This window comes from Cryptotermes secundus, unplaced genomic scaffold (assembly GCF_002891405.2).
Source record: "Cryptotermes secundus unplaced genomic scaffold, Csec_1.0 scaffold722, whole genome shotgun sequence".
Lineage (NCBI taxonomy): Eukaryota > Metazoa > Arthropoda > Insecta > Blattodea > Kalotermitidae > Cryptotermes > Cryptotermes secundus.
Genome location: NW_019729219.1, coordinates 571197 through 583353, shown reverse-complemented (window position 1 = coordinate 583353; position 12157 = coordinate 571197). Strand labels below are relative to the sequence as shown.

General features: G+C 39.8%; 1 protein-coding gene across 2 annotated transcripts in view; it reads left to right on the top strand.

Moving 5' to 3' along the window:
* Positions 1-12157, top strand: part of LOC111865536 (protein dead ringer) — a 540220-nt gene that overhangs the window by 521356 nt on the left and 6707 nt on the right. For both annotated transcript variants that reach the window (XM_023853648.2, XM_023853649.2), the window contains exons 6-7: positions 1387-1670; positions 9913-10350. In XM_023853648.2, coding sequence (XP_023709416.1) covers positions 1387-1670; positions 9913-10350 — 722 coding nt within the window. The remainder of the gene's footprint in view (positions 1-1386; positions 1671-9912; positions 10351-12157) is intronic.

Here is a 12157-nt window from a genome sequence, read left to right as displayed (position 1 = left end):
TCCTACGCACCATCTGTACTCTTGGCTCTTCCTTCAGTCTGAGTGTCAGCGGAGCTGATGTGACCTGTAACATTCACTTGGCTTTTTATCTATTTTTCTTCGACGGCCTATCTTCTTGTGAAGCTTATATCGTATAATCTTACACGCAGAGAGGTCACGAAAGCTTAGAATAAACTATGAATGGTATTATTATGATTATTATTATTCTCAATAACACTTGGATTTATGTTAATGAAATTATTATTATTGCTACTATTATCATTTGTTTGTTTGTTTACTTGTCTGCATTATTGATTTATGTTAATGAAATTATTATTATTAATATTATTATTATTATTGTTTATTTGTTTACTTCTCTGCATTAATGTGTTTTCCTCCAGTGCTTGCCTGTAATTTGTCTTTGAATTTATGTAGTGTTTGTCCATAATTACCTGTATCTACCCTGTGCTGTGTCTGTAATTGGCCTTGCGGATGTTGACTCGGAATATAAATAATAAAGAATTGAACTGAATTATTATAAAGAATTAAAGAATTCTTTATGATCGTACTTGAACAAAACAGGACAATATTGTACTAGGAATAAAGCAGTGAGCAAGGATAGCTCTACTTGCTGCCTGCTTGATACTGAATTCATGCTCGGCTTACTCTTCAACCCTGAAGGTAGAGGTGACATTTTTCTCCGAAACGCCAGTTGACTTTCAACGGTCTATATGGCGCTACATCCCAAAAGTTGGAGTTCTTCATTTTAAACTTAATGCTCTCGTCTACGGTCAGGTCTTTCAAAGGAGCTGATAATCCATGCTAAAAAATACTATGTCACTTTCAATTTAGTAAGTGGCCATCCGATACAACACATATGTTGTAGCAGATTCGTTCTTAAATGAATATTTTAAAGATAAAAAGTAAAGCTACCCCTGTAACAGGCCGTGAAGGCTCATAGGGTTGAGAGACGTTAAGGGTCCCACATTACCTTGACAATCGGCTCAAAGATGGCGGTAAGGTTGTCAGCCTTACGCGCCGGCCGCGCTTCACTCCCCAGGAAAATTATTTAATTAATTCCTGGTACTCTTGGATGGGAGATATTTTAAAGATACCATGTCAATAATTATACACGTAAAATTATGTGTAGCATCTTAAGCAAAGTGTATGCAGTTACATGTTGTATCTAATAGTTTCTTATTAAGTTGAATGTATGAAAGATACAGTGATAAATATTTATCTGTTAAGCACCATGCCAATGTGTACGCTAACTTGGATGCTCCCAACGAAAGTGAAAGTAGCAATCTGTTATTTATTTTCCGATGGCGCCACCGTACAACTCATCCGGAAATCGATTAGTGTCGACCGTATGCCTAGCTATACAATCTACCTGCCATCTGTTGACAGATACATGAAGTACTTGTACACGTACGAGTGTGAGAAGCGACAGCTAAGCACGCCAGCAGAATTGCAAGTTGCCATCGAGGGCAATCGCCGGGAGGGACGTCGGAGCAGTTATGGTACATATTCCGAGATGGTTCAGCGAAGTCCAGTGCCAAACCTGCCACCCGCCCACCCGTCTCAGATGTCACCTCTGAGCCTGGTAACAAGCGGCAGGCCTGCTATGAACGGCAACTCAAATCACCATCCTGCCTCGCATCCACAACCACACGGACAGCCGCTGGTACCTGGTAAGCAACTGTCAATAATGTTCAGACCATGAGGCCCCGGTTACGGCCAGTTCGTGAGAGTCTGGGCTCAAGGGTCCCATACGATCATTCGTTTTGTGCAATTGCGCAATAGTACCTCATAGACATTGTAATCCTATTACGCAAATGCATAGGACGAGTGATCTTCAGAGCGTCAGTGTGAGTGAAGCAGCGTGTTTAGCGATCATCCTTGCACGTCTGACAAGAAAGAACAAAATACAGGCACGAATTAATCTGGATGAAGGCCTGGTTTAAGGAATAGCCCATTTCTTTCAGGAAACCCTTCTAAGGGAGCCTAAGGGCATTTACTTTCTTTTCCGTACACTGTCTTCGTGATCAGCTCAGTTTCCTTCAGTTCATCTACTAATTTGTCATGACTCAGTTTTCGAGTTTCTGTTTTCATGCGAGTAGCTTTTGCTCTCTTCTGTCTTCTTGTCTGCTGTCTAAAGACATAAAAATTAGAATATACAAAGCTATACTTTTGCCTGTGGTTCTGTATAGGTGTGAAACTTGGTCTCTGACTATATAAAAGATAAACACCGTCTTAAGTGTAACAATTTTATTGTAAGAAAGAACTACAATAAAATTGTTACACTTAAGACGGTGTTTATCTTATATATATTGTGCGAGTGTAACAGGATGCTCAAATACAATATTGGTCTCTGACATTAAGGGAGGAACATAGACTGAGGGTGTTTGAGAACAGGGTGTTGAGGAGAATATTTGGACCGAAGGGAGATGAAGCGACAGGAGGTCGGAAAAAAGTGCATACTGATGAGCTACATAACTTGTCCCTTTCGCCAAGTATATTTAGAATGATCACGTGAAGTAGGATGAGATGGGCAGGGCATGTAGCACGAATTGGATGAGAAGAGGAATTCATATAGGATATCGGTGGGAAAGCCAAAAGGAAAGGGACCACTGGGAAGACCAAGACGTAGGTGGGTGAACAATATTGAAATGGATCTTAGAAAGATAGGATGGGATGGTATGAATTGGCGCGATCTAGCTTAGGATAGGGACCAGTGGAGGGCTCTTGTGACCACGGTAATGAACCTTCGGATTCCATAAAATACTGGGAAGTTCTTGAGTAGCCGCACAATTGGCTGCTTCTCAAGAAGGGCTCAGCTCCATGAGTGAGTGAGCGAGCTTTTTTACTCTTCTAAAGTGCAGGTAATCTCCGATAGCTTCAATAAATCCCGCACATAAATCCTATCAGAAGATTTGACGCTATTGCACCAAGTCGAGACTGAACATGTTTGTGCAAGCAGCATCATTGACAGTGTAAGGTTTTGTGCAACGCTGCTTGTTGCAAAACATGTCAATCAGTACTTCTCCCTTCCGTAATTACTGCACCAGAGCGAATGTCCTAAAAAACGATTGAACGCATCTGGGGTCCTTACCGGTCCTGACACAACGTGAGTCAGATAAATTCATGTGATTCACGAGCTTGCGCCGAGTCCTGTGCGCGTAGATAAGTGTGTATCTGCAACTGGGGTGGTGACGTGTCGGAAGTGCGGCCATTCGGTCTCTAATAATCGCAGCTACTGCTCTGCTGTTCGTGCAGAAAAAAGCAAACGCAGATTTGTTACCCAGTGAGTATGGTCCATGAACGTGTTACGCCCGCAACCGGAGTCTCGGACAGTTATCTAGAAACTCTGAGAAAGGACATATTAAATTTGCAGGCCATGGCAATCACTTCATATAGCGCACTAAAAATAAATAAAAACCGCGCGTTGACCTTGTGCAAGTCTTGACGATTTTGCCACCTGTGTTGTGCGAATTCTACGTACATGAAAAAAGGGCACAAACAATTAAAGCTCTGCTGATGTGAAAGACTTAAAACTCCGTGTCCTGTAGCCCGCAAGCGAACTATACCGACCGAGCGACCGCCGCTTGTCAGCGAAGTTAGTGCCAACTTTAGAGGATAGAGGTGCCGCGTGGTCAGCGCAACGGATCCCCACGGCCGTTAATGACGGTTCTCTAGACCGGAGCCGCTATTTCCTTCAAATAGCTCCATAATTATCTTCACGAGACTGACTGGACCCCGTTCCAGACCCAAGACTATTGTATAAAAGTACAAGCTTCTAGTTTACTGAAGATACTGAAGGCAATTGAACTTCAGTGAGAGAAAATGTGAGACAACACGTGAACTATTACTCAAAAACAAAATGCTGGAAGTGCACTTCACCTTTTAACAAGCATTCATTAGATTTCACCGTGACTGTCCCGCTGTTATACGTATGTAATGACAGAAGGTACATCCATGAACTGGTTAGAATTTACCCACCCAAGAAAACATTACACCAACCCCTAAAGGCAACGGCTGATCACTGTGCACGCAGAAAACAGAAAAAGATTTCAGTCCTGTCGCACTTACTTGTGGAGCTGAGCCCCTCATGAGGAGAAGCCAAATCTGCAGCTACTTAAGAATTTCCCAGCATTTTATGGAACCCGAAGGCTTGTTACCGTGTTCACAAGAGCCCTCCACTGGTCCCTATCCTGAGCCAGATCAATCCAATCCACACCATCCCATCATATCTCTCCAAGATCCATTTTAATTTTGTACACCCACCTACACCTTGGTCTTCCCAGTAGTCTCTTTCCTTCTGGCTTTCCCACCAATATCCTATATAGTCCTGTCGCACTACCGATTTAAGTCAATTCAGAAAAAGTGCTATTGTCCCAAGGAAACGAATAGTGAAACTCATAGGAGGTGGATTAAAGAAGGACTACTTCTGAGGTTACCACTAAACTTCGTTTTTGTGGCTGGTGGAGCATATTACAATATGCTTGGTTAGAGACGGCCTACATCCTCATCAAGAAATAAAGATACGAAAGACAGACTGTTGGGGCACAACAGATCATTCGGCAGTGAGTAGTTAAAGACAGAACTCTCTTTGACCTTATGAGACTTACCAAAGCAAAATAGATATAATTCTGTACTTCAGCATCCTGTTGTACATCTTTAATTAACATCTCTGTATTTAGTCCATCAATAATGCAACAATCATTAAAATATTCACTATTCAACATGTGTTGTTATTGAATAGTGAATATTTTAATGATTGTTTCATTACTGACAGACTAAATACATAGATGTTAATAAAAAAGATATATTCTCAATGGAATTTTTAAGTGCCCATGGTCATACAATTCTTTGTTTAACCTCCACCGTCCCGATCTCAACACCACTGAGAATTACATGCAGAGATGTCAAGCGGGTCGGACACAGCAATGTTACATTCACATTCGATGACGTGTGGCAGTTAGTACAGCGCTTTGCAGATATCGACAAGATGGAATGTAGAGTGATGTGTCGTTATGTTCAAAATGTAGTGACAAAAGGACTGATGGAATCAGAAGTGCTAATAGTGTTAATAGCAGCGGTAAGTGTGAATGGTTCGTGCATAGAAACTAACTCAACAACCGAGGTGGAGTGCCTCAGTTCCGATACTGACGCCGTTGAGCTAGTTACTGATTCCGAAGCAGCAATGTGGTGAGACTCGCAGTGCTGGTCCACATGCAGAATGCAAGGGGCTTTACGAAAGCACAAGACCTATCAGGAGAATGCTGCATCAGTACCTTCACAACCTCACACATCTTAGTGGAATGGTGTCTAATTAATTAAGCCTAGGTTTACCTTTTGCCTTCTTATGAGATCTGTATCTCATCTGTATCTGGAATCACTCAACATATATTTCTGCTGTTTCTAATTCTGTTTCTTTCCTTCTCTTCCGTTCATCCTTGTTTTCCTTCCTTCCTTCCTTCCTTCCTTGCTTCCTTTCATGAGGTCCCAGATGTTGCTCTCCAGACTTCTTTACCTATTCAGCACTCTTCCTTCAAATTATTTGATTTCACCTATAAAATTAAAGTTCTCTCACTGTTTATTTTGTTCCCCAAATAATTTTGTGTAATGAACGAGTCATCGTTCCAGACATTTAGAAAATTATACAGAATTTGGGAACCGATTTCTAACCGTGAAGCCTCGGGTTTAATCCTGGATAACTTCATTTGAGATACATGGTGGATAAAGTGGCACTGGGGCAGATTTGTCTCCGAATGTCTTCGGTTTTACCTAATAATCATTATTCAAACATTGGCATGTGCTCATGTGACACCAACCTCTGACATGTTACCAGGCAGGACATTATGTCGTTCCTTACGTTGAAGGCTTCGTCTCTCTGACTTGGCACTAGGTTCCGCACAGAGTAAGGAAGTTGAAGTTTAATTCAGGAAATATGAACAATGATTTGTCAGCATAATGACAACCAACATGAAGATGGGAGCAGAACGAATTCCCAAACCTTCATGCAAATAAATTATGTATCAGACAACGATCACTGTCCAATATGACAGAGGAGTGATGACTGTTGTTTGCACCTGAATCTATGCCAGGGGTTTGGTTACTGAAACACCTCACTATCCAAAATCTATATGTGATAAATGAATACAAAATTTTAGTTGAGAAGTTTTAAGGGAGGAATCCACTAGAGAGACCTAGGCGTTCATAGGAGGATGATATTAAAATGGATCTTAATGATATATGATGTGAAGATATGGGCTGGATCGAACTGATGCAGAATGTGGTTCATTGGTGTGGTTCTTGAAAATGTGGTAATGAACTATGCAGTTCAATAAAATGTAGGGTATTTCTTCAATAGCTGAACCACTGTGAGCTACTCAAGGACTTTATACCATGAAATTGGTTGGTTAGATATGCTACTGCGCGTTAATAAGAAAAATGTCGAGACCTCACAAGAACACACCATACACTGTATCATGAACACAATTATGGGAGAAGTTTCATCGCATAGCATATACAGTCTTCGCCTAATTCTTAGGGTTGCTAAAGGAAGTGATTAATTCATGTGTGCGTATGTTCATTTAAAAATTAATCCAGTACGTTAGACGCATATTACAATGCCTCCAGAGAGCAGCATGTCAATCATTCCGAAAGCTCGTTAGCAGAAGCTCATCCATTATCGCCTTGTCTTACCTCACACCTCCTTTCTCATGGACGCTACAAAAGTGTGGAATGTGGCCAAGATATCCTCCCAACCCAGAGCACAGCCAACTCTCTCTGTCATTTAAAATGGAATCATTCACTACATATAATGTGAAGTAATTATTTCTTTATAATTTCTGTGCTGAGTTTAATTTAGGAAAGAAATGGCTAACTCTTGGTATAAATTTCAGATCCAAGACATAAGAAAGAAACATCCTCTTTATCTTCATAATTGTTCTGACTCTTATTAGTTATTTTCTTTTTTGCATCTCCTCTTATTGTGTACTCTTCTTCCCTGTTCTTTTCTTTCTCCTGTTCTTCTTACTCCCTTTCCTTCTTTCCCTCCTACTACATCCTCTTTTCTACTCCACATCCTCTTTCTGTTCCTCCATCTCCTCCTTTTCCTTCTTTCAGTGTCCTCATCTCCTTCCTGCTCATCCCTTCCTCCTCCCTCTATTTTTCTTCTTACCTTCTCCTATTCTCTTCCTGTATATTCTCTTTTCCTCCTTTGTACCCTTCTCCTCTTCTTCCATTTATTCTCTTCTGTCTTCTTCTTTATTTCAAATGTTCTCGCCCCAGGTAGTTCTGCTTTCAGATCCTGCAAAGGACATGTTTCCATTCTGGCCCATAATTTTTAATGAACATTTCTTGTAAATAAGCACATGCTTCTTGTATCATCTTTGTACAGATCTCATCTGCTGTGTATACATTCATATGAACAGTATTTTTATTTACCGCCTATTTATTTGTTAATATTATTATATTGTCAATCAGAAACCCGTTTTATTTTTGATCTGCAATATAATACTGAATTAAATATGTCAAGTTTATATGTAATCTGTGTTTTCAGATCTTCGTAATATTTGATCCATTACCATTAGCAAATGAAAAATAATATGGCTGATAACAGTGATTTAACATAAAAACCTTGATGTTATCTTCCACTTAAAAATCAGTCTGATACAAATTTGCTGTTGAAGTTTGCCTGCGCACACAGAGGATGTGAACCTCAGGGCAACTTTGAAGGAAGGCAATTCATTTTGATTGTCCTTCAGCAGCAGGTTTCAAGTTACATTTATCCAAACCGCTATTAGATAAGGAGAGGAATGAAATAAAGAGAGAGAGAATTGACAACAGAAAGGACAAGTAAATGAAATGGGAAAAGAGTGTGGGAAAAATCAGTGATGAAGTTGAGGTTATGAAGGGATAAAAGTATAGGAGAAATGGGTAAATGGATGAAAATTGGAGAGAAATTATTTTTCACAAGTGGCAAAAACTACACTCACAAAAAATATGGCCAGATGATGGGATATCCTGTGATTGTTTTGTGTATTATTCCAGTTCACCGATGCACATACCTAGATCGTAAAATATGTTACAACCGCTTTTATCCACATCCCTCGAAAATCGAACTAATTATAATTCTGTAGTTTATCTTCAATACTAAATTGGTTTTCTAGTTGACACAAGCGTACATACCTAAGAATTCCATATTTATAAAAGCCTGAGTGAGCATGTTTTGCCTGGAAGACTCCCTTGCCAAGGCACTAAGAAGTCACCAGCAGTCAGTGTAAGAGTGTATCATTTTGACCTCACTTTTTTATTGACTTTTTGAAGTTTATATTAGAATTAAACTCTATTTGATGTGTTCACCCACTCACTCACTCACCCATGGAGCCGAGACCTTCTTGAGAAGCCGCCAATTTTTGCAGCTACTCAAGAGCTTCCCAGTATTTTATGGAATCCAAAGGTTCAATGCCTTGTTCACAAGAGCACTCCGCTGGTCCCTGTCCTGAGCCAGACAAATCCAATCCATCCCATCCTATCTCTCTAAGATCCATTTTAATACTGTCCACACACTTATGCCTTGGTTTTCCCAGTGGTCTCTTTCCTTCTGGCTTTTCCACCTATATTCTATATGCATTCCTCTTCCCACCCATTCGTGCTATATGCCCTGCCCATCCCATCCTCCTTGACTTGATCATTCTAGTTATACTTGGAGAAGAGTACAAGCTATGAAGCTCCACATTATGCAGTTTTCTCCAACCTCCTATCACTTCATCTCTCATCGGTCCAAATATTCTCCTCAGCACCCTGTTCTCAAACAGCCTCAGTCTATGTTCCTCCTTTAATGTCACCAAGTTCAATCTCCTCTTAATTTCCTCATAAATCAAAATTTGATTTGTTATAGTCATTCCCAAATATCTTAACTGTGCCACATTTTCAAAGGATCTGTTAGCTATCTTCATGTAACGATTTTGCCTTTCATTTTGGTGACAAGATAGCAAAATATATTTAGTTTTTTCTGTGTTTTGCTTCTAGACCATCCTCTTTACTAGCGTCAATTAAAGCTTGTGTGTTTCTCTTTATGGTATTTTCAGATGAATGTTTACCTATACGGACTTTACTATACATTTCATTTAAGAATATTTTAATCAGCCTAACTAATTTCATGGATACCCCAAACTCTATCAGAATATTGTACAATACTTCCCTCCTAACTGAAACACAGGCTTTCTTGAAGTCTACAAATAGCTGATGTACAGTATCCTTGCACTCCCATTTTTTCTCCAGTATCTGATGAATGCAAAAAGTCTGATCATTAGTTGATCTGTTACGTCAGTACCCACACTGATGTTCCCCAATAATTTCATCTATGTATGGACTTAACCTTGAGAGAAGAATATCTGATAAAATTCTGTATGAAGCTGATAACAGTGATATCCCCAGATAATTACTACAGTCAGTTTTATCACCGTTCTTGTGAATTGGTACAATACTAGACTCGTTCCACTGATGAGGCAATTTTTCCTTATGCCAATTAGAAGTAATTTGCATGTGGAACTTAGAACAAAGTATTTCACCTCCTGCTTGAATAAGTTCTACTGGATTTTGATCACTACCTGATGATTTCGCAATAACACTTTCAACCTCAAAATGCCTAGGATCACGTACTATTGGTTCACTATTTCATATGTTAGCAGTAACAATTTATTTTGCTTTCTATTGACATTTTTTATGGATCACTGGTTTAATTGTTAAAACATGTCCATACTATAGTTTTGCGAACCTGGATGCTTATTTCTGAGGAACCTGCCTGCAGGCAAATTAGGACAGACCACATCCTCACCTACTGTTTCTATATAATTCCTTTTACTATAATCTTCAATCTAAGAAGCCCAGACCTCCAAAGTACTGACATCAGTATTATTGCAGGTTCTGTTCCTGGAATGGTTCCTTCAGAGTTTGAAACTAGGATGATGGTGGATTATGTCAAGTATCTTCGTAAAGAGCTCAGCGGTTCTACAGCTGCTGGCAATGGGAGCAGTAACAGACAAGGATCAAGCTCACCTCCACCCTCAACTTCACCCCAAGACTCTGCCGCCCTAAATGCTTTGGGCATGTCCCGGCTTACACTGTGGAACCTCTGTAACAACAACACTTCTGTGGTACCACCCTCACAGGAGCCCCAGAGGGAAGCCCTAAATCTGGAAGTACGGGAACAGCAAGCAAGGGCCCTACAGGAATCTATTGCAACCCGAGAAAGCGATGAGTCTCTGGGCCCTCCTCCTCCCAAGAGGATAATGTCATCAGAAGACAATATGAACAAGCACAGTGGAGTTGCAGGCACACATATAAAGATAGCCAGCAGAGGTAAGTGCTGAGTAATTATAGTAGGTAGGGCAGGTACAGTAGGTACGGAAATATAGTCATTTTCAAATTTTATATGAAGTAGCCCAATCATGGATGTCCGGCCTCATGCGTAAATCACTGGGAAGCCACTGTTGAACCAATGCAGCATTTCTGAGTTAACTGCATCATTGAACAAAATAACAGTAAAATAAACAATTGTTTTTTCTGTAAATTCCATCTTGAGCCATTACACACCTTAATACATGAATAAGTTGCTGAGTCCATCAAATGTAGCAAGTTTAGTAGGAGAATAAAACCCCTTTACATCTTGCAGGCAAGATTATAAGGAAGTATTTATTATTCATTTTACTCTGGATATTTGATCTTGTCCAAGTATGGCTGTAACTTAGAAATGGGTACTATATAACCTGAATGAACTCACAGCCATTGCTCGACTGCATCAACGTACTGGTAAGAAAAGACAGGCTTGAAGAAAATATATAACTAATGATTGTAGTCTGTCTGTAACATGTCCAGGAAGTACCAACATTATTATCCCTAACCTCAGGAAAAACTAAATGGAAAGCACATTTTCTATGTCTGCCTACAAGGATTAATGTCTGTAGGACGAACATCTGCAATGAGGTAGTGCAGCCTCACTGCAAATAATTCTTTATTGATGCGCCTGCTGGCTGGAATAAGAGCAGGAATTGTGTTTGGGGATCTATGGTCTTTGTAATTCTCCTTGTAGTGTGAATACTCTTTTAATAAGCCACACTGTCCAACTACCAACTACCCTAATCAAAACGATTGCTGTTGGCAAGACACTTTTCTACTACTGCTGAAAATGAACACAAATAGAGGTTTGCCTTTTTTGTATATCATTTTTTATGTTTTCTTTTGGACTGTTGATATACCACTTTTGTTCACGTTAAAAATTTGAATATCCTCTAATTTGTTTTCATCCTTTACCAGATAATCCAGTAAACAATTTGTCGGCTTCTGATAATGATGCTAATGTTCTCAATTTATTTGGGGAAACTCCAAATAAACATTTTTCTAATTTCAAAACATGGTGGATGACTTCTTCAGTGTGTGGTAAAATGTCCCTGCACTGCCTACAACTTTCTACAGCTTCACACCTTTGCTGCCATACCCCCAGGAAAGCTGTTCCCAGTATGTATAGTGTATGAGGCTAGATAGGCCTCAGAGCCAGTCTGTAAGTTGTAGAGAAAAATATCTTACTCCTGTTGCGAATCTAACCCCGGTATTTCAGTCATCCAGCCTGTAGTATACATCAAAGTTGCTACACTGAGTGAGCTATCCTGTATCCTGTATCATATTTATATTATTTCAGGGTAAGTTTCAGAATGCCTGGCTGCTTCATTTAAAACAGCTCATAAAGCTGAAGCCATCGCTTGCATAAATAAATGAATAATTGATAATAACCCCTTGCCTTCCAGATAACACACACAATAATTTAATTTGAGGAGGAACTGCTTGTTTTACAGATGTGATTTACAAATGTACACCTAAGGGGTACTTAAACTATACTTTATATTTTATGTTTAAACTAATATACAACTTGTGGAAGTCTTACGAGGATTTACTTCATAACCAATTCTCTGTGAAGTTGCCTCAAACCAATACATGTGGGGATCCCCTTATTATTAGTATCATACAGTACCTCCAGCCGTGTGAAGCATTCTACAGGTATGGCGATGTGAACTAGGTCCATTGGTAGAGCTGATCCAGTGGTAGCACCTTTAATGACTACTACAAGCAGTGTTACTCATGCAATTGTTGGCCCAGAAAGAGATGATAGACA